We start from the raw sequence: 24,024 nt of genomic DNA, 5'->3' as shown, positions 1-24,024 counted from the left end.
TCGTTTTATATACTCGAAGGTGAGAGGCTTTCTAAGCGAAACCCCAATCATCGTCATCCGACGTAACGTCTCCGTTCCCTACTCAGGGAACGAGGGTTACATCCGTAACCGAGACGTTTCTCACTGGCAGTTACAATTTTATTGCGGAGTTCATATGTGCTCAACTTGTAAATTTGATCATACCGCAAAGATTTTTGGGCGAACTATCCCTTTAAAACCTTTCATTCACATAGAGTAGAACTCTGGGTGTTGAAAATGTGGCCTATGCCAGCAGGACGTCGTAAGCTGTCCAAATGATGATACCCCACAATCCTGTCCATGTTTTTCAGTGGTTTGTGGAAATAATAAAAATGGCACACGATGAGGAATTTAATTATTAAAATAATTTATAAATGTACATTTGTCCTAACTTTAACTTAAATTTTGTACATATTTTAGTCACTAAATATTTGCTTAATTATGTCTAAACCTTACTGTAGACATAACCAGGATAATCAGCGTGACAATATGGTGCTTTGTTGGAAGCCTGTTTAGTCTGAGCAGTGAGGCAGCAAGGTTTTTTTTAAGGATTCAGGCACATCCTATATATATTTGTCCTGCAGAGCCACCTGATGGTCATATCTTGTAATCAACATGATATTCAGCACTCACCTTGTTGTCACGATTTGACAGTATACATTTTCTGGTTGGTGAAACACTGAACACTGTGGGAACAATTGATTTTCACACCATTCTTATTTAACAGATGTGTCTCAGTATATTGGTTCCTATTCAGGGTCTGAATTTTAATTAAATGAAACAAAAGACATAAAATACTATCTTTTGAGCTGCATATATAAATAGCACAGTTGAGTTAATCCTCTGAATTACACAAGTAGGTCAATAGTGATAGATTTTAAAGCTTTGAGAGAAATAGTGCATTCGGGTTCATTTAAAACATGTTATGTGGTTCAAGCTCATGTACGGTGTAAACGTATTTTAGCAACTATCGACGTTTTTTCACCTTTCATTGTGTATTTTCTTAATTTCTGTCTTCAGGATGAAAAGAACCAACTAATGACTACAAATGTCTGGTTGTGGCAGGTAACCCAAAGAAATTTGGCTTTCATTTTTAAGTATGTCCCAAAATACCTTCTTGATTCATGCTTACCGGTAATTCATTTCTTGTAGGAGTGGACAGATGCTAAGCTTCGCTGGAATCCAGAAGATTATGGTGGAATCACATCCATCAGAGTGCCCTCAGAATCTATCTGGCTACCAGACATCGTTCTTTATGAGAAGTAAGTTTTTTATGACCTCTTATACATATGTAATGTCATACAGGTCATATTAGATAATGCAGTTGTGTCTTGGCTTCATCTAATGTTAATTGGACTACAATTGGCCAGTTTCTGTTTGCTTGTTCTAGATGACACTCAATTTGTATTTAAAGCACACTGTTATGCTTTTTCTGATATTACCTTACATTTAGTGTCTTATATAGCTTTGAAGAAAGATCAAAAGGCACACAATAAATGGAGCTATTGTCTCCTGAAAGAAACCACCGATTCTGAAACCAAGTGCCTGAAACAAGTTGTCAGTGATTCCAGGCTTTACTTCCTGCGTAGATTTGCAACAAACGTGCATAATGCCAGCCTATGGTCTTCATTGGCTGCCCGTGAACAACATCTAAAAACTGTAGTTGTAACTGAGGCTGGAAGAGTTTATTTCAAGCATAGCAGACATAGAAAAACTGTACCAGGAAAGCAAATATTGCCAATATCCAGCAAAATTAAAAAGCAGGATTTTTCAATATTTTATATTTATAACTATTTTATTCATAATACATTTTAATTATTAAATAGAAACAATAAAATTACATTGTTTATTTATTTATTAAAAATAATAAAGATGGTTGAGAAACAAAAGGTTGAGAAACACTGCGTCAGACAATTTTATGAAGTTTTTATGAAAGTATCTCCTCAGGACCTTCCAGGACACCATAACATCATGTCTAATGATATATAACATATTCAAATAGGCAAAAAATGCAAATACTTATTAGAAGAGTAGAAATGGAATGGAAATTGAAAAATTGATTTATTTATTAATTATAATATTTTTGTAACTGCTCCATCTGACACCATTATTGTTCTTTCCAGATACATACACAATAATCTAATTTACTAACCCATTTAGAATACCCTAGCAGCAGCAGCATACAGTAGCAATGTAACTCACAACTTAGCCATATCGGTAACATTTTACAGTATGTATATAATAATAAAGTACTTACAAATATTTTGTAAACTATTATTTTATTGTAAATTCATAGTTTATATATTGTAGTCTCTATAGAGCTGGTAAGTCCCGCCCATCCGTAAAACCCCAAGTGGACCTCTAGGTTGAAAAATCGTCAATGCAAGTGAATGGGAGAAAATAATTATTTTCTGGTCCCGTTTGAATTGTGCCATGAATGTGAACATATGTTGTCTGTGAATTTTTTATATAACTTTTCATGTTACGAGTTTGACAGTATATGGTAGGATTCTTCGGCTAGCAGTTGTGGAAAAGACATAACCAGAAAGACTACATGTCGCCTATGTGACGTCACCCCATAAAGTTGACTTACCCGTGGTTTTCACCAACCTCAACGATTTTGTCCTCTCCCTGAAAGAAGGCGGTGAAGTGCACCAAAGACACAGCCATGTTTAGCGGGATCCGTGAGCTAGTGTCCGTGTGCTAGTGGTGTTGACGTTTCAAACGCGTCGAAAGCAGCGAAGAGTTGTAGTCCCCAAAGTGCTCTCACACAAAGTCTAACCGTATCAAACTTCTACCCGCTAAATTGTAGCATTCTTTACACGAAAAGTTATATAAAAAATTCACAGACAACATATGTTCACATTCATGATAAAATTCAAACGGGACCAGAAAATAATTATTTTCTCCCATTCACTTGCATTGACGATTTTTCAACCTAGAGGTCCAGTGGGATTAGCGGAAGGGGTGGGACTTACCAGCTCTATAGTGAGTTCTTCATTCGGTCACTGAAATTAACAAAATGAATATTGTTTAATTAGCTCATATTTAAAGAGTTAGATAATGTTTTTTTATGCTTTAACAACTTATTAACCATAAATAGTTCTCACTTTAGATTAAGTCACAGAAAATCAAAAAAACCTTTATTGGACATTAATTGCATTAGTATTAAGTGTTCCTTAAAATGTTTGCAAATACATTAAGCTATTGTTGGAGAACTTACAGTTAAGACCCAGGACCAGATATAAGACCAGGAGTCAGAGTTGAAATCAACTGAAGAAAATTTTACTGAAGAATAGTTTGCTGTTTCATCAGCAGAAGTCAGCTTCACACTCGCAAGAAGTTTGTGGGTCGCTCTGCGTACACACTCAATACAGCAGCAATTATACTCTAACACAGGTCACTAAACTACGTCATCACGTCAGGTTGAATGATTCTGATTGGTTAAGACAGATAAACTTCCACATATGGGCTGTTAGTCAGAAGCATATCTCCATTGATTATCTGGATGACACCCAGGATCCCTGAGGTAGAGGTCTGCGCGGGACTGTTTTTTAGGTCCCGCTCCCGCCCGCTCCCGCTGGGGTTATATCCCGCACCCACCCGTTCCCGCTATATATACACTATTTGTTCACCCGCTGTCTGCTTAGAATAATTTTCTTCCCGACCCGACCATCCCGCTTTAATATAGATCTCCCAGAATTTCACATGTAGCCTACATTTTCACAGAGAAAATAAAAATGTAGTCTGCACAAACATTTTTTTATTATTATTTTATTCGCCTTGTCAATATACAAAATTTAACATTTTGCTGCAGACAGTAGTAGGGGAAAAAATATCGCAGCGAAAAAAAAGAAGTGTAGGCTATTATTTTTATTCGTATTATCAAAATTCGTAACATTTTGCTGTTAGGCAAATACAATCAATGCATGACAGAAAGAACCGTTACTGGTCCGTGCGTGCAGCGCGTGCATAACGGTCCTGATTAGCCTACATGGCAGACCCTGTTGGTCGATAAGATTAAGATTAGGTAAAGCGAAGATATGCTGTTCTGAAAGAACGTCGGCGTCGGGAACGTGATATTGAATGACCGACCGCTCCCGTTCAAATTACACCAGAGTTACCGACCGCTACCGTTTTTTAGTCGGAAATTTAATCCCGCGGCGCAAAATATCTGGTCGGGTCCCGCGGATCCCGCGGGACAGCCGCGGGAATGCAGACCTCTACCCTGAGGTCACAAATCTGAGTTTCTTGGCTCCAGTTTGTCTGTCAGATGGTCATTTCATCTCCCCTGGGGGCCAGTTGCTCACCTCACGAACATCAGGTCCTATAACAAAAGGGTACTGACAAACACGCACACCCACAGACACACAGCTTCTTCAAGGTTAGAGTTGGTTGAGCTCTAGCTCCGATCAGGAAACTTTCCTAAAACATTACTGATGAGATATACTTTCTCTCAGTAAGAGGTTCAGACAATATTTGTCATTATTCTCTAGTGATTGAAGATGAAAAGTTAAGTAAATGCTTGAACTAAGAATTGGTCACGTATGAGACGGGCCTGAGTGACCTAGGCTGTTAGGGTCAGCTAGAACAGTAAGTATATGTTTTAACATGATGTGTTGGGTGCTTCTCTCAACAACAAATCACTCAAAGGATATGTATTGAAGCGAGTAAGCGACAGTGGATTCCAGAATCCAACCCCTTCACTATGATCCCTTAACCTTGTACCTTAAGGGATGTATTGTATGTATTGTATGCTGTCAATACACTATGTTTTTGTGTTTATGCGAATGTAAGTAAATATGTGTGGTAAAAAAAAAATACTCATGAGATCACGTCGTTAAAATACATCAGTTAGTGTTAGAGGATAGAATATACAGTTTGTACAATCTTTATTTCTATGGAAAGTCCCTATAAAGTACACTTAAACACTTAATATGAATGCAATTAATGTCCAATAAAGGTTAATTAATGACATTTTCTGACCTAACCTAAAATGAGAACTATTTACTCCTGATAACAATTAACAACTCCCTTTAAACTACTGGTTTGCAATACTAAACATTTATATATGGTTAATAAGTTATTTAATTATTTATGAGTTAATTAAAAAAAATTGGTAATTACAGTGACAATGAATGAAGAGCACACTATTTGTATATAGTCAATTAATATATTAATAATGTAGAAACTACAATATATAAACTATAAATTAATAGTATGCAAATGATTTGTACATACTTTATTACTGTATATATACTTAATATAAAGTGTTTCTGCAATGTCCAGAACCTCTGAGCATTGCAGCATTGAAATTTGCATGGGCAATAACTACTCACATTTTCATAAAAAAATGTGAAATGTATCATCTCTCTCTCTCTCTCTCTCTCTCTCTCTCTCTCTCTCTCTCTCTCTCTCTCTCTCTCTCTCTCTCTCTCTCTCTCTCTCTCTCTCTCTCTCTCTCTCTCTCTCTCTCTCTCTCTATCTATCTCTCTCTATCTCTCTCTCTCTCTCTCTCTCTCTCTCTTTCTCTCTCTCTCTCTATCTCTCTTAGTGCTGATGGCCGGTTTGAAGGGTCTCTAATGACCAAAGCCATTGTAAGGTCTAATGGTACCATCATGTGGACTCCTCCTGCCAGCTATAAATCCGCCTGTACCATGGATGTCACCTTTTTCCCCTTCGACAGGCAGAACTGCTCAATGAAGTTTGGATCATGGACATACGATGGCACTATGGTGGACCTGACCCTGCTAGATGCATACGTAGACCGTAAAGACTTCTTTGACAATGGCGAATGGGAAATACTGAATGCCACCGGCCAGAGGGGCAGTCGGCATGACGGCATTTACTCCTATCCCTTCGTCACATATTCGTTCATAATGAAGCGTCTCCCTCTCTTTTACACACTCTTTCTCATCATCCCATGTCTCGGCCTGTCATTTCTTACCGTGCTGGTCTTCTACCTTCCCTCGGATGAAGGAGAAAAGCTTTCCCTCTCCACATCCGTCCTTGTGTCTCTCACTGTGTTTCTTCTCGTCATTGAAGAGATCATCCCATCTTCCTCTAAAGTTATTCCTCTGATAGGAGAGTATCTGCTTTTTATCATGATATTCGTCACATTCTCGATCATTGTAACTGTCTTTGTCATCAATGTCCATCACCGTTCTTCTGCCACATACCATCCCATGGCACCATGGGTTAAGAGTCTTTTCCTCCAGAGATTACCCAGACTGCTCTGCATGAGGGGGCACTCTGATCGGTATCAGTACCCAGACATCGAGCTAAGGAGCCCAGAGCCAAAACGAGGGATGAAAAAAGGGCAACAGAAGAGTGCCGGAGGTGGACGAGGGGGGTTAAAGGAAGATGATAACCAGGCCTGGATTGCCCTGTTGGAGAAAGCCACTAACTCAGTGCACTACATTTCCAGACACATCAAGAAGGAACACTTCATCAGAGAGGTACCACTCAAATCAATTTTCAAATTATTGATAATAAGTGCTTGCTTTATACTGTGTATTTAGGGTATTTGGGTCTGTTTGTTTCTCAGGTCGTTCAGGACTGGAAGTTTGTGGCTCAGGTGTTGGACCGGATCTTCCTATGGGCCTTTCTCACAGTTTCTGTGCTTGGGACAATCCTCATCTTCTACCCGGCTGTGCGGATGTACCTCAGCTCATCGTAAAAACCCACAAGTGTTCAGCCTACCAAATCTCTTTTTCTCAAAATAGCATTCTTATGACCCCTTTGAAATATATGTAGTTCCCACAACACTACAGTAATCCTTCTAAAAGTCCTTTTCTGACCTAGCCACATCTGTAATCCGCTGCAATTGCCGCATTCAGCTTCTCTCTCTCCCTCCTAGATGCTGTGTTTAATAGTTAGACTGAAAATAGCAAAACTCAGCTGAAATGAAGTTTAGGAATCTTCTTCCCATTAAACATGTAACTAAGAGGCAGCTGATACAGTTAGAGGGGTTTGGATCTGTGTATAATCACTTTGAGGGGATCATGGTTTTAAAGATCTTCAATAATTTGACTTTATTGTGATATAAGAGGTGAAACCACGTGTCTTAGGCTTCTCATTTTGCTTTCAGATTCATTTATTTATAAAATTATTTATAAAAATAATTTACCAAATATTTACAGGTTTAATGTGCCCACTGTCTATGTACATAATATTTTACTGTAACAAACCTATTTGCACCGCTTTTTAATTTGATTCACCACTTTTGGAATTAAAATGCAATCTGTATGGAGTTTAAATCAGAAATGATCACCATCCAGGCTTAAACGTATATTAATCTTACTGCTCACATTTTGTATTAGGTGTCTTTGACTACTATGTTTACATCGCCATCATCAATAATAATAATAAATGTTAGGTACCATGTAGTTATTGTTTTCATGTTGTAATGCAAACACATACAGGTAAGGTTAGGGTAAGGTTTCGAGGTATGATTAGGTTTAAGGGCTGGTTAATGTGGAAGGAATGTGTCAACAATGTAATTCTAAATGTAATTACACAAATTAATTACAGCTGTAATTACATGCAGGAGTTTTATATACGATGTATGTGCATAATAACTGCATTGTAACAAATGATTCATTTAAATGTTACATAGTTGTTAAAGACACTTCATATGAAATGGGCTCCTTTTACTAATAATATAAAGTTTTTCTATAAGTCTGGATGATAACTTTTTCTTTTAGTAAGTATAATCAATTATAATAGTATCTCTCTTATTAGCACATGTGATATTTACTGTACAGTCTATAATCTATTTTCCTAGTTTTTAGTACTGTTAAATGCAGTAGTATCATGCCTTTGTATCATGACATTATGCATATGTACATTTTATTCAGATGAGGCCATGCATAATACAAAATGCACGTGTGTGTATTGTTGAAAACTTTTTCTTCGTCGAAGCAAGAGACCAGGAGACGTTGGGGATCACGTTCAAACAAAGTTATTCTTTATTGAGGACTTCGCGTTGACGCGGCTGCAGTTCTTCCCAAATCATTCTAACTAACATACTTCACATGGTTTCTTTATAGGCCTTTCAGTGGGCTGTCTTTAAAGGTGCTAAACATACACACAGCCTTAGAGGTAACCACTAAATCTAATCATCTAAAGACAATAGAGGTAATTGCCCCCAACTGACTTCCCCAAATGTTATAAACACAAATGGTCCCGAGAACTAAGACTAGGTAACATTCACACACAGTCCAACTCTTAGTTGGAAGATCAAAGGCTAACAAAACCCCTGACTATTACAATGTTTAGACAGCTGACTTAAAGCTGACTTCTGATCAGTAAATTGATGCCATCATGTTCACCTTGAATGCCCAATACAGTGTAATTCACCTTAGTTTTTCATGTGATGTTATGTAAGGAAGTAAGATCAGCAGATCTTAAACATATTCTTAAATTTGGATTCTTCAGTCCCCCGTTTGAGAGTTCTTAAAAACTCTCACAAAATACAAATTTAAACACATAAAGTTAATTCTTGTAACTGGTGTAAGTTACAGGCACATCACATATGTTCATTCTTGTAACTTGTGTAAGTTACAGGCACATATAACTTGCTCTGTGTTGTGTCCTTGATTTACATGAGTGTCATAGTTCTTCTCAAAACCATAACTGTTGACACCTGCGACGCAGGGTGTAAAATGTCACATGATTACACAGAAAACCATGTAGCATAAGAGTGGAAGTCTTGAAAGTCCATGGCGCCTGAATAGCTGTGAAGTCTGTTTCCTGTAGAGTCCATTTGTCATGTAGAGTCGCTCTGATGACTCATGGCATACATCATGGCATACACACATACCTGCAACACAATAAAACAAAGAAACGGCAGACCAGCAGTATTCATGCATGGACTTCATTCTTCCATAAGTCGCACATGTTCTGTGTTGATTTTCTGTAATTGCATGTTGACACAGAAACGAACATGCGATTAGGGTCCGTGGTGTCTCTGCGCTGTGTATTTTTCATTTTCTTTTATGGTTGGAACTAATTTTCTCGTGAACAAGTTTCTGAACCATGAAGAATTATCTTCAGTCATCTGAGGTGTAATTTTGTTGAAAGATCAAAATTGCTTGTTGGTTAACTTGACATTAACCCGGTGCAGCACTCAGATAATGGTGCAGGCTTGTAGTCTTGATCATATCGATGGATGACTGAAGGTTCTTTATCTCTGCGTTGTGTATTTTTTTCTTTTTTCTTTTGTGATTGGCTCGTTCAGCAATGGGTGTAGTTGTCTTCTTGAGGTTGTGGCTTCATATGCAGGTGAGACGCCATTGCATATGGATTTTTGGAACAGCCATCAAGTGTTTATCTGCACAGAGGAAGAAAGAAAACAAAACAGAGCAGTATTTCTTCAAAACACTACGGTTGTAGCAGTTTAAACACTATGGTTCTATCGTTTTCAGAGTCTACTGTTGTCGTTTCATTCTTTCCCTATTTCTTAATTGATTTGACACCTATGGACCAGTGAGGTAAGGATGGACTAAATGGGGAAAGGCCTATGAGGTAGTGTCTTCACCCTGGATTGGCCCCCGACGCCTGTTGCGTCAGTTCTTTCCAGGGCCCTCACTGAACCGTGTCCTATTCTGTCCCTGTTGTGTGCACACTGTACAGTGTGTGAGAAAATTGGCACATCTCCATTCTCCAGTGAAACATCAGTCCTAATAAACATCATTAACAGAGGATGGTTGTCTAACTGCAATATTCTGTGGTATAACATTTTAAGGCTGTGAGTTTTCTGAATGTCCCCCAAACAAAGACTGTGACAGTCACTTTTCTTTTGTTCTATTAAACAAAAATAAGTCTTTCATCTTTGTTGTAAGTTACTGGGGAGATTAAGCAATCACAGCCCAAATTGTTAACACCTCAAAAAGCTTACCCACGAGTCCAGTGACGAGGGGAGGGGTTGCTTCAAAGTTGCAAACAAATGTAGTAAGAGCTGCATAACATTGTTAACTTGTCTTAAGTTATTTTTATTTTTTCGACATTCTTTTCCAAAATGTCCGTGCTTGCCACAGTAAGAACAACTGACTTCTCTAGGACTTTTGCGTTTCTTTGGCTTCTCTGAGTTAACCTTAAAGGATGCTGCTGCAATTTTTACTCTTGCCTTGACATCAAAGTCTCTTTCCCAAATAGCTAAACTGTCCAAGTTGTCTTGCAGGGTTCTATTTGACCATGTAAGATCTAAGAAAGGCAATGCATTTCTATGTTCTGACAAAAGACCATCGGACCATGTGCGAACTAGAGGACCATTATGACCTAACACTTTCTCTGGAGTGTCGGCAATTCCGCTGTAAACGGCAGCGATCTGACAGAATCGTTCTGTGTACTCACAAACAGTTTCATCCTTCTTCTGTACACAATTAGTGAGCTTTGACCAGTCCACTTTCGGTCCAACAATGTTCTTTAACACTTTAACAACTTCCTCTCTTAATTCATCTTTACTGGCCTGTTGCAGTTCAGAATTATTTACAGCACTTTCAAAATCATTGAATTCTGACTCAGTCAAGATCTGTGATATTAGCTGGGTGACTTCAGCTAGAGTCATATCATAGAGCCGCATTTTGCTGATCAATGCTCTTCTAAACTTAGAAAAATTTCTTTGCACTGATGGCAAACTTTCAGCAATTCTCTCAATCTCTTTAGGACCTAAAGATGTTTTGATTGCTTGTGGCTGCAATATGGGGGTTGCACATGGAACTGTATCAACACCTTTTCCCTGAGGCTTTTGTCTGGCTACGCACACTTCAACTGCATTTACATCTGCATTGACATTGTCCTCTATACTATCAAAAGACTGTAAATCAGGATAGCTTTCATCTGACTGTTGGTCTTCTAAATCACATTTGGTTGAGGCTTTGTTATGGCCCACCTTTGTCTTGAGACAGGACATGTGAGTCTGCAATTGTTTGTTCTGATCGTTTAACGTAGCAATACAACGAGCTTGTTCTTGTGCAATGGATAAGCTAAATTCTCGGTAACAACAGATAATAGCTTTCATATCGTTCTTGCGAATACTTGCTCCTAGTACCTTCTTACAATCTTCAATTGACCAAACTTTGACTGCATCAATGCCAAATTTCTTTGTTAAATTCAATCTGACTTCCTCAGTCACGATTGAGTCCATGCATTCTCCTAACAAGGACTTAAACTCATTGTCTGTCCATAACGGGCTAGCTAATCCACCTTTCTCTGTCGTGGGTATCAGCCTAGCATTCCTTCTAACCATTTTGTGACTTCCTTTGTTACTTAATCACAAAACACTAAAAAAACTTCTCTCTACTGTCTTGCAAACAGAGGGTACAATCTTATTAGCACATGAGGCTAATCTAATTCTAAAGCTAATTCTCTAGCTTACAGATAGGTCTTCTCTAGCAAGAGCATACACACAATATTAACATGTAACTGTTAATCTTCCCTGTCAACAACAGAGGATCAATTTCATCTCTAAAAGAAAACTTTTAAGAGGCTTATCTTTAGTTAACCAAACTCTACAGCTGTTTGTTAACTACTTCTCTGAACGGCGCAGAGGAAAACATTTGTACTGGTCTGCATTGGTTCTTTTAATGGAGTGAAACTCACCGAGTCTTTCATTTGTAGAGAAAGATTCCGTCTGGAAAAATTCAGTCTTTGAGATTTTTTTGGAGCTTGAAGTTTCAAGATGCAGTCTGGGACTCAGTCACCTTTGTTAAGATCTTTGAGCTTGAAGTTTTCAAGGTTCCGTCTGGAAAGTTCATTCTTTGTTGAGTTTCAGTTTCTCCATCCGGGTCGCGGCAGCAAATTGTTGAAAACTTTTTCTTCGTCGAAGCAAGAGACCAGGAGACGTTGGGGATCACGTTCAAACAAAGTTATTCTTTATTGAGGACTTCGCTGTACGCGGCTGCAGTTCTTCCCAAATCATTCTGGCTAACAAACTTTACATGGTTTCTTTATAGGTCTTTCAGTGGGCTGTCCTTAAAGGTGCTAAACATACACACAGCCTTAGAGGTAACCACTAAATCTAATCATCTAAAGACAATAGAGGCAATTGCCCCCAACTGAGATAATGGCACCCCCCCCAAATGGTATACACAACAAATGGTCACAAGACCTTAGACTAGGTAACATTCACACACAGTCCAACTCTTAGTTGGAAGATCAAAGACTATTACAATGTTTAGACAGCTGACTTAAAGCTGACTTCTGATCAGTAAATTGATGCCATCATGTTCACCTTGAATGCCCAATACAGTGTAATTCACCTTAGTTTTTCATGTGATGTTATGTAAGGAAGTAAGATCAGCAGATCTTAAACATATTCTTAAATTTGGATTCTTCAGTATGTACAATCTTCCACCGGTTGGGATTTATAAAAATAACTTTGCACTGGCACATATGGTTTTATAAATCTTAATATCTGTCATTTGCACTCACGCTTACTTTTTAGGATAAAGTCTAAGCCAAGTGTTACACACAAGGCCCTAGATCTTTATGGATACTGTTGCTGATCCAATGGTAAGAGCACATGGGTGGGATTAACTGATCACAACTAGTTGTTTATTAGCAAGGACTGGATTATGACACCCTCCTTTATTTCTGGTCATTGTTGTTGTATCATAGTCTTATGTTGTTTGAATATTTAATTGTACAAAAACAATTAATAAATAATCTTGTCAGTGACCTGTTTTCTAATGTCTTTTACTCCATATTGTCACATCAGAAACATTTCTCTGGTTCAGAATAGCCTGGGATTTTGCATAGTAAATTGAGTAAATCAGTGTTATTTGCATCCCTTAAATCAGTGTTTCCCAACCCTGTTCCTGGAGGCAAACCAACACTACACATTTTCAAACTCTTCCTAATCAAGCACAACTGATTCAGCTCGTTAGTAGGGACTCCGTGACCAGAGATATATCCTTCAGGAACAGGGTTGGGAAACAATGCCTTAAAGGCGGGGTAGACGATTTGTTCCAGAAACATTTTCTGTTATGCTGGTTTCACATCCTGATAGCAATCACTAAGTTAAGTGGTCTAAATGTTTATTATATATTAATTATATATGCGTTCCACAGAATATATATGACCATAAAATGTTTGTCCAATCCTGTCTGTCAGCATATGTATTTTTATACCTCCACACTCCCTGCTCGCGCAGACATCACACAAAAATGACCTATCTTACCTTTAAATTAATTAAAATAATGCTTAAGGTGTAATGTTTAGGGACCAAACTTTTTTTTTAGAAGAATGTTCAGTTTACATTTATGAGAAAAGTGTTATTCATAAGTAGATACTGGCAACTTGGATATTGTTAGTTCCTCTCAAAAGCATCCATTGTTTTTCTATTTATTATTCTGATGTCACATTAAAGTCAACATGAAATCTTACTGTACATGATTTATCAGTACACACTCTGCCTCTCCAATGACTTTTATTAGTGGCTTTCAAAATATGATTACAGAAGTAAAATGAATGCATGTTGCCTTTTGTATTCATGAAGACTGTGTATTTTATATCTACATTACTGAATGATGCTTTTGTATTGCATCAAAGAGAAATTATTCAAATGTACAGCACTGCAAGGTGTTGTTGGCAGTGTATTTTGGCTTCTTCATAGTCAGGCTTTAATCTCAAAGCACCTCGCCTGTGAGTGATATTAACATAGCATCAAAAATTTCTTTCTAGAGCATGTGAACTCCTCAGATATGTTTTCAAGCCACATCTGGGCTCTGTAATCATTGACAATAGCAACCGATAATGTGTGTGGTAGACTGAATTTCACGGTGTTGTGGCATCCCTTTCTTTTCAAAGTATGAGCTGTTGGTGCATTCTCTTTGAGTTCCCATGCACGTGCTCTTGCAAATCACAAGCTGTTCTCTATGTTAAAATATTCATTGCTCAAAAATCATTTTTGACTATTTTAAATATCATTGTAATGCATGTCATAAAAATACTTTCTTTTATGTTTAAGCCAACATAGCTGTAACGGTCATCAGCTGGTGTGCCCTTGAAAGCCACCAGAAGGCACTCCACATCAGAATATCATGATTCCCTCACAACTACATTTCCCATAACTCACTGCCCGGACTCATCATCCCTGATTGCATCCACCTGTGTCTCATTACCTTGTTAGTCTCAGCCTATTTAAACCATGTACACTCATTCATTATCTGTGAAGTCTTGTTATTTGTTACATCTGCAATTCTGAGTGGTTTCCATTGTTTCCCCCCATTCCTTTCTCACCCTCTGGATTTGTTTGTTTGTTTGTATGGACTGCCTGCCTGTGTATGACCCTTGCCTGGATTTGGGTCACGTCTTTGGATTACTGTTTAGTAAACTGCATTTGGATCCTTTACCTTCGCGTCTCAGAGCAGTTTGTGACAGAAAGCCTACAGCCAACGCAGCATACTATATGTTGTACTAAAATGTAAAACTACATTATGGTTGTAACATGGTCTTCTGAGGGAGATGAATGGCCATATACTGAATGTAACAACCAAAGATAAACTTCATGATGGGATAAGAGAAATTTAGAGACTTAAAGAGATGTGTGCCTGTGCGACAGATTGTGTTTGCAAAGGCCAGGGCATCCCAGAATGATATCCCATAATGAGATGTTGAAGTCGACCAAAATAGAACATGAAAATATATTGAAATCATAATTGATTAGTTTATTTTTTAAAGTATTTACCTTTAAATTCAGCTCTTCTGAATATATTTGAATAAAGCATAATGCAAATTTAGGCAATGCTACCACATTTACCTATAAAATAATGTAATGACAAAATGGACACAAATGCTTAATGGACCTCTCCTTTAATTGAAACAAACCTAAAACAGACAAGCTGAGGTTTTAAATAGTCTGACTTCATCTCTTCCTGTATAATTCAGTAGAGGAGATGTTATGTGGTGTGACAGCACTGGTGCTTGTGGCAGTCTCAAATCAGAATCCTCATAACATCTTAACAAGTTTTCCTAACCTACTTTACAATCCACTCTCACAACTTTGTTACAATGGTCAGAATGAATATGTTATGAATATGTATGCTTGAGTCCTTAGAAAAACAGTATTTTGCACTAAATGTAAGGTATAAATATGATTAAATGGTTTGGTTGTATTTGACTGTTTGTAGGGTGAGATAAGGAAACAATGTACACATTTAAATAATTTAGCGTGTGCAGGATGATGATGTATCAGCCAAAGTGTTATTAAGGGACACAAATAGAAACATTTGCTAATTCAGTTGTCATAGCACCGGCTAAACACATGCAATTAAAAAAAAAAAAGACAAAGTTATTACACACACACACACACACACACACACGTCTGGTTCACTATCTTTGTGGGGACTCTCCATAGACGTAATGGTTTTTATACTGTACAAACTGTATATTCTATCTCCTTACACTAACCCTACCCCTAAACCTACTCATCACAGAAAATTTTCTGCATTTTTACATTTTCCAAAAAATATAATTTAGTATGTTTATTAACCCATTTCCCTCGTGGGGACCGCTGGTTGGTTTTTAGTACTGTTAAATGCAGTAGTATCATGCCTTTGTATCATGACATTATGCATATGTACATTTTATTCAGATGAGGCCATGCATAATACAAAACGCACGTGTGTGTATGTACAATCTTCCACCGGTTGGGATTTATAAAAATAACTTTGCACTGGCACATATGGTTTTATAAATCTTAATATCTGTCATTTGCACTCACGCTTACTTTTTAGGATAAAGTCCCATTTGGTTCCCACAATGTAATATAAATCAAACGCACACACACACACACACACACATACACACACACATGTCTGGTTTACTATCTTTGTGGGGACTCTCCATAGACGTAATGGTTTTTATACTGTACACACTGTATATTCTGTCCCCTTACACTAACCCTACCCCTAAACCTACCCATCACAGAAAACTTTCTGCATTTTTGCATTTCCAAAAAAACTAATTCTGCATGATTTATAAGCTTGTTTACCCATGGGGACCTCAATTTAGGTCCCCACTGTAACACGAGTCCCCATGAGTCTGTGTGCATTCAGGTTGAAGTCCCCACCGGGATAGAAAAACAGGTACACACACACACACACACACACACACACACACACACACACACACACACACACACACACACACACACACTTAAAATTGATTCATGTCACACAGTTAGCCTATATATTTTAATGAATAGTGTGATGTCTGAAATGTACATCTAACTAATGTAATTACTGAATAATAACCCAGTAATTTACTGAATAATAACCCAGTGAATTACAATAAGTATTAAAATGTAAAATTATAAAACTAGTAACTACATGCCATTTGGGACCTTTTGTCCCATTTTCTTTCCCCCAAGGGGTGTCTAATTATATATTTTCACTATATATATATATATATATATATATATATATATATATATATATATATATATATATATATATATATATATATATATATATATATATATATATATATATATAAATGTTGACGTTCAGATGAAATTGCAAAATTAAAAAGAGCATAACTATTCATTAAATGTGTTAAGATGATATCTATGGTCAAGTGAAAAAAAAAAAAAAAAATGAAGGCATTGCTTGCCAACAGATGGCAGCATATCCTACTGTAATGACATTGGATGGAAATGACATTCATCTTTATGACCAACATTACTTGTGAAAGAGCGTTGACTTACATCTGTTAAAAAATAAATGTTTTTACTGAGTTAAAACTACACTGCAATTCTCTCTCAGAAGGGGTTAAAGCTAATCTTCTCCTCTCATTCCTGTCATTGATGTGTTCTGGTGTGATCAATCACTTAATTAACTGATATTTGCAAGTTAATGTTCATTTATAATGTGCAATGTCTTATAGGTTGCCTATAAGTGTCTCAGGTTTGTATTTTCAGGAAATCAAAAACTAATTTATTTCCATGTATCTGTATATTCTGATGATTTATACAGGCAGAAAGTGTTTCGTATGGTTTTGTTTGTTGTTTGTTGAAACTTCACATCATGTAGAAATCAGGTGCCATGGTAACATGATAGCTAAAAAGGACCCAGTGTCATCTGCTAAAAGTAGCATGCTCATTTAATCTGAAGCAACATCATGTCAGTTTGTATTAACACAGACACATTTATACTCTCAACTATGCTACGTCTTTATCTCTATAAAAATTCTGGACTGCATCATTCATAAAGTAAGCTTTTGACAAATGAAATGCAACAGTGCAAGTTATTTTTGAAAAAAATGCATTTCATTTCAAATGAAATCAAGAAAGCTACTGGGTTTTTTTTCATCATCTCTTCTTTTTGAATTGATTGAGGGTCAGTCACAAAAGTTAGATTCTGTTTGTCTCTTTTTCTATGTTTTTTTTCCTCGCCTTCTGCCCTCCAATCTCTGGAGCTTTAACTCCAATCTTCTGGACACTCATATTCTTTCTCATATGATGAAAGGTGAAAGAGTAAAGATAGGGAGAAAGATATGGAAGCCTTGATAGTGTGTCCAGGGTCTTCTGAGGGGTTATAAGGGTAATTTAATATTAATCTGTGCCTGGAATGCTTCCGATCACATCTCTCTCTATCTCTATTTCTCCCTCGCTTTCTTTTTGTACTTTATAAGCTTATGTTATCTAATCTGCTCTTTCTTTTTTGGTAATATTACATTCTAGTATGTGGATTTAATTGTTTACAAACATTTGTTCTTATAAAACATAATTAAATTAAGAATTAAATCTTATAATACACATTCAAATGTTTTTGTGAAAGCAGGATGATTCTAAAGACAAAATCATTTGTTTCCTTGATGAATGTGTAGAAAATTTTAGTAGAACAGGTTCTAAAGGATTAAAATGAAACCACATTTTCAATCCAAAGGAAAGTGTGATAATTTTTCAATATCTCCAGTGAGAACTTCTCACATCACATTTCTGTAACCTCTATCATGGCCAAAGGCTATGTTTTAAAATATGATACTTGTATTTAGCCGAACGCAAGATTCCATGGTTGTAGGCTATATGCCAGTAAGGAAATGACTTCTGACGCAAGAAGAAGAGAGCGCAATGAGAATAATGTGTTTATTGTTTTGCTAAGTTAAAACTGTCTCATTTTCATAGAATAAAAGTTAGTTCTCTGAGTCAAGCTGACAGTGCATGAGGCTTGTCTGTTTTCCCCAACTGCTCTCTGCTCTCGTCTGATGCTGAGAGACAGTTGTGCAAAGCTTGTGGATGTCGTGAGAAGGAGAGAAGAGGGAGAGGTCACATACCGGTGTCTGCCACCGATGGGGTTTTGGGGACTGTCAGATTCAATTCCCTGCTCTCTCATTCATAGTCCTGTGTGAGAACGAACGTCTGCCGGGGCACCAGTGTGTGATGAATCTGTTTGCAATTCATGCGGCTGCAAAGTGCAGTACACTGTAATTTTTCCATCATTTAACACCAAACATAATAAAGTGTTCAAATGGATTTGAATGATAATCATTTTGTACTGGTATTCTCTATCCATTTATTGGATAGAGAATGTATTGAATCCACTCTCCAGAAAAATGTATATATAACCCATTGATTGGATTATCGGCTAACAACACTGTGCCAACAATACCATTTAGCATTAAAGTAAAACAACAAACATTATTACATTTCATGGCGGGCCCAATGTTGGCACGGTATGGCCTCAAGGCCATATCGTGCCTACATTGTATTTTAACTGATGAACAGTTAAGCATTATATAATATGATAATGTTGGTTAATTTTACTTGGCAAACTTGCCATGAATTGTTACCATAGCATTTCATTCGTTGACAGAGAGTAGATACAAGGTTTTAAATGAAATTATCATCTGTTTTAAAATAGCAGTTGGCTAAACAATTGAACACAATGAAATCACATTGGCACTTTAATCACAGTATGAAAGTAGAAATAAGATAAACTTATTTTGCTATAAATGTGTAACTGATATCAGAGTCAAAATCTTGTTTTATTTCTCATAATTTTATATAATTAAAAGGTCCAAACTGTGTATTTAATTGATCTTCGATCGCCCTACAATCCATCACCCTCTTTAAGGTCACAAACCTCTGGACTTTTAGTCTAAGTCCACTAAAGAAGGGAAAGCATTTTTGTATTTGGTTTCTAAACTCTGGAATAGCCTTCCTGATGATGTTCGGGGTTCAGAGACACTATCCCAATTTAAATCTAGATTAAAGACGCTGGATTGTTATATGTTATATGATATAAGTTATATGAGATGAAATGCACATGATTATTGTTGCTTGAAATGTTAGGAACAGCAGCTACGCTAATTACATTCCATTTGCTTTTCTATTTTATCTTGAGATGCCCAGCCCAAGCTACCCAAAGACTATGTCAGCTCCAGTTTGGATCCAGCCTCTTACAAAGGCTTCAGATGCCCCAACACCTGTGAAGAGACGACTCCAACTCCTGTGAGGACTTCAGATGACGCCAACTCTGAATTAACACTCACCAATGCTAAATTTCTATATATCTTGTCTATAACATATACTGTATATATATATAAAGATAAATCTATAGATATATCTATAACTTGTAATAATTACTTCTATGAGCTCATTGTTTCTGCCTAAATCCAGGTGGATGCTGCACATTGGTGGTGGTTGAAGAGATTCCCCCTTCCATGTAAAGTGCTTTGAGTGCCGAGAAAAGCGCTATAGGCTATAAATGTAACTACTAATTATTATTTGTTATTAAATAATACATGATGTTAGCTAACTGTATGATTTGTAGATAGGCTAACTATGAATTGTTAGCTAACTGTGTGATTTGTACATTTCTGAAATACATTACTTGGATACATTCTCTGATAGACACTAAATTGTAATGTAGACACATGAATTTTCTGTAAAGCTGCTTTGAAACAATTTGTATTGTGAAAAGTGCTATACAAATAAATGTGATAAATGATTGATTTGAATTGAAAATATTAAAAAGCTTTTTGTTGTCAATACTGTCAATACTTAAAAAAAAAAAAAATGAACCTGTACCCTGAAAAATATTCACTGAAGTAGAAAGTGTGAAAAGTAACCCCGGTCTGCGCTATCCTAACTGCAGCAGACACACATTTGACTTCAGGGACATTCCCTCGGGAACAATATGGCTTAAGTGCTTTGCTCATATGGCACAATAGTGACAGGAATCATGAATTAAATCACAGAAAACATCGACCTTCCGATTATTAGGTAACGTCTTTAACCTCTAAAATAAATTAACGAGAGGAATGTAATACCTACTCAGATTTAGTGCACCGATCACAAACATCTGATGATGCGCAAACTCATATTTATAAATCCTTACTGAACCAAATAATGATCCATTAAAAACATTGCCCAATAAGAGGCGTTTAAATCTCCCCTCGGATTCAATACTTTAAATGCAGATTTCACAAGCATCATATCGTGCTTGCAGCATATTAACCACAGCAAGCGATAGAGTGAAATGATTTCTGCGGATAGCGCGTGTCCAGATGGCGTCTTTACGCATAATGTAGGAGCGCGCGCAATCGTGCAAACTGTTTATATTGTAATGCATAGTGATTAGACTTGGCTGAGATTGATTAACCAAAGAAGAAAAAAAACAGTTTATGGTTCACAGTTTATAAGGATAACATGCCGATTATAGACACACTGATCTTGCATTGCGGTCAGTGAGTGTGTTTGAGAAATTAAAAGCAAAGGGAGCGAGAGAGAGAAAGAGAAAGAGAAAGAGAGAGAGAGAGAGAGAGAGAGAGAGAGAGAGAGAGAGAGAGAGAGAGAGAGAGAGAGAGAGAGAGAGAGAGAGAGAGAGAGAGAGGAGGGCGCGCGCAAGTGTTCCACCTAAGCACACAGCTCGGATGCTGACAGACTAAAGTTTCGTCGGCTTGTGTGAATGAGGACAACTTCCAATTAAAGGAATGATGCAGAATCAAAGACATTTTGGAATTCTTCACCTTGGAATTTTTATATGGACGTCATTTTGTATTAAAGGTTGGTGCTGCTGTTTTTCTAACTTAAGTAATTTGCGTAACACAATTTACTTGATTGATTTGTAATAGTAAAAGTGAACTCCGCGAAGGTGCATCGTATCTAGATGAGTTGTTTTTATTTGTTTTAAAGTGTAACTTAGCCTGAATAGTAAAGTATGACAAAATAATTACTTAGACTCACTGAATTAAAGCTAGGATGAATCATTTCACTGTATACAAATATGAGCATTTGTGTTTGTTTTTATGTACTGATTGAGTGTCAGTGTGCGATTTGCCTTGCAGCACCTCGAATACCCCGTAACATCTGGCATGATCGCACTGAAGCATGAATAGCCTACTGACAAAAATATAGTTAAACATCCTTAGATCTGCTCGCCAATACACCGATGTGAGACGCAAGCAACCATGTAGCAAGGACATAAAGGATTTTTAACCTATAATTTCAAGGTAGGCTATTATAGGTTAGCTCAGTGCATGAGTATATGCGCGCGCATCAAGTGTATGTCTCTATGCTTGACTTCCTTTTGATACTTTCAATTAACGCCTTACTCAATAAATCTTTTATGCACGAGTGAAATTATGCCTGGGTGGCATTTAATATTGATTAACTCACGTTTCAGACAAAAATTGTTGAGTTGGTATGTATATATCCTTTGCTGACACAGAAATTTGTTCCAAAAGAAACCAAAGCATCAACCTTTGACTGATATAAACAGTGAAATGTCCGATGGACTGTATATCAGCACTTTTGGAACACCACTCAGCCAAACACATTTTAGGAATGAAACTTTGTATAATCCACCTCTCTCACACATTAGCATTAGAACTGTTCCTCTAAATAGTAACCTGTCTAAAAACATGCAGGCCTGAACTTTGTGTCATGATGACTTTTTGGATAAGCAACACATTCTGTTCCTGAGACATGAAAGAGGTCCCTTGGTGTCCTTTTATTTCCCTTGAAGCCAAAGCATGATTAAAACTTTTAGACTGATTTTGTCTGGACATTCAGTATGTGCGTGGGTTTTACTTATAACCATTTAAGGTCTGGGATTGCCCTAAAACTATTTACAGAGGTCACTCTCACCCAATGCTTTAAGTAAAAATGACTTCAATTTATGACTCTGGTCAGCTCTGTGCCAATTATGGTAATATTATAATGCTGACTGCAGATTTCTTTAAAAGGTAAAACATTTGCAGACAAGGGCCCCTGGATTCCTGGACCACTCATGTCTATTCTTTAATAATACAATTGTGGGCAATGTTGTGTGACCCGACCCTAAACCTAACGTATAGGTCATAAGCAGAAAACATACATGAGATTGTACAATTTGACACAAATTAACCACCAATTCACCAAAACATTAAAAAAATTAGAAATTTCCATGAGAGTGTGTTGTCCATACCCACATGTCAAATCTGTATGCCTTTTTTCTTTTCTTTTTTTCTTTTTTCTGTGACACTGTGAAACGCGCATATGTGAGAACCAATGCATTTAAAAGCAGGAATATACAAATTACTGTTTTGTTGTTAACGGCATTGGTATTTTCCTTATATTGGCAGAAATGTAATTTTAACCAACATTCGGACAATATTCATACCACTCTCCCAGCTGTCATGGAGGGTTATAATTTATACCATGACCTTAAAATCCCATATACCAGCAGCTTACACTATTTGGCTGTGAGATGAAAATGGTCAACATTAAAGAGAGATGGCAGTCATATGTTTTGCATCAGTATCATGTTAATGTAGTGGAAATGGCTGGTCTGAGTGAGCCAGGCCTCATCATAATGTCAGTAACGTACCCCACTGATTGTATCAATATTTACTTTCAAAATCATGTCAAAAATGCATTAATCCTTCCCTTTGCTTCCACACGTCTGGAAAGCTCTTCCAATAGATGTTGGAACATAGACGCAGTGATTGGCTCTGATCCAAAAAAATTTGAGAACCACTGCTTTTAAAACAGTTCACTAAAAGGTTCTTTGATGAACCTAAACTATGAATCATATGAGTCATCATGAGTCATCATAGAACTATGAGTTCTATGAGTCATCATGCAATTAATTAAGACATTTCTCCTTATAAAGAACATTTTGCCATAAATAGTTCCTTAAAATTGAGCCGAGAACCCTATGGTTCTATTTAAAAACCTTTTTTCTAATGTAAGACTTGAGAAATTAGATAAATGCCAGGCAGTCTACTTGAGGAAAGACCACTCCCTGAGAGGACAAAGGACCTTTCTGGAAATTAACATTTGAACTCTCTCTTGTGAAACTAGCACCATCATTCAAGTCTCACTTAAGCAATCCCAATCTACATTTCTTCCCCTCTTCCCCCATCCCTCATGCTGAGATCACCAAAATTCACCCAAGAATCTATAATGTGAATAATTATCATACAGTATTACTTGTGAAATGATGCTTGTGAAATGTCTCAGTGCAACTGGTACAAAGGTCTCATTCCCAAAGAAGTAAAACAAAAGGTAATAAGGTTTTTTAAGAGTTCACAGAGGAGGGTGGGTCTCTAGACAAATGGTCTCCTACTCCCAAAAGGTGTCAACTCTGAATGTAAATTCCCATTGTTAGCAGATGTTTTTCATTTATGGAGTCAGATGAAATAACGAGAAAATACTTATAAGAAAATGTATTTAATTGAATCAAAAATACTTTGCCACGAGAAAAGACAGTCACACGCAGAGACCTTCCCTGCTGGCCGGATGCCTCCATTGGGCCAATTGAGTGCGGGCTTACAATAAGAGCATATGACATGGAATTAAGATTTATATTTATAGAAATTACTGGAAAACGATCTAAACCTGTTATTTTACACTTACAAATAATCAGATGGAGTAAAGTAGTATACATATTTGGCGTGCTGTCAGAGGAGAGGGCTCCGAGCTCAGTATTTTGTCCCGAACCCAGAGTACTCCTCCTGTATTTCTGGTTAGGAAAGTAACCAGGCGATGGCGTATATATAGGCCTCCACTCATGC

The 24,024-nt window shown here is 37.1% G+C and overlaps 2 protein-coding genes across 2 annotated transcripts in view; both read left to right on the top strand.

Moving 5' to 3' along the window:
* The window catches only part of chrnb3a (cholinergic receptor nicotinic beta 3 subunit a), a 30,817-nt gene extending 22,897 nt beyond the window's left edge, over positions 1-7,920 (top strand). The window contains exons 3-6 of the mRNA XM_081361687.1: positions 1,039-1,083; positions 1,171-1,280; positions 5,573-6,476; positions 6,566-7,920. Coding sequence (XP_081217813.1) covers positions 1,039-1,083; positions 1,171-1,280; positions 5,573-6,476; positions 6,566-6,697 — 1,191 coding nt within the window. The 3' untranslated portion in view covers positions 6,698-7,920. The remainder of the gene's footprint in view (positions 1-1,038; positions 1,084-1,170; positions 1,281-5,572; positions 6,477-6,565) is intronic.
* Positions 7,921-20,958: 13,038 nt separating this feature from the next.
* The window catches only part of chrna8 (cholinergic receptor, nicotinic, alpha 8), a gene marked incomplete at its 5' end in the record, with an annotated part of 97,981 nt that continues 94,915 nt past the window's right edge, over positions 20,959-24,024 (top strand). The window contains one exon of the mRNA XM_081361042.1: positions 20,959-21,031. Within this exon, the coding sequence (XP_081217168.1) occupies positions 20,959-21,031 (73 nt within the window). The remainder of the gene's footprint in view (positions 21,032-24,024) is intronic.

This window comes from Scardinius erythrophthalmus (assembly GCF_964197995.2).
Source record: "Scardinius erythrophthalmus genome assembly, chromosome: 3".
Taxonomy (NCBI): Eukaryota; Metazoa; Chordata; class Actinopteri; order Cypriniformes; family Leuciscidae; genus Scardinius; species Scardinius erythrophthalmus.
Note: the sequence above shows the minus strand (reverse complement) of the source record. Positions and strands in the feature narration are given on the sequence as shown.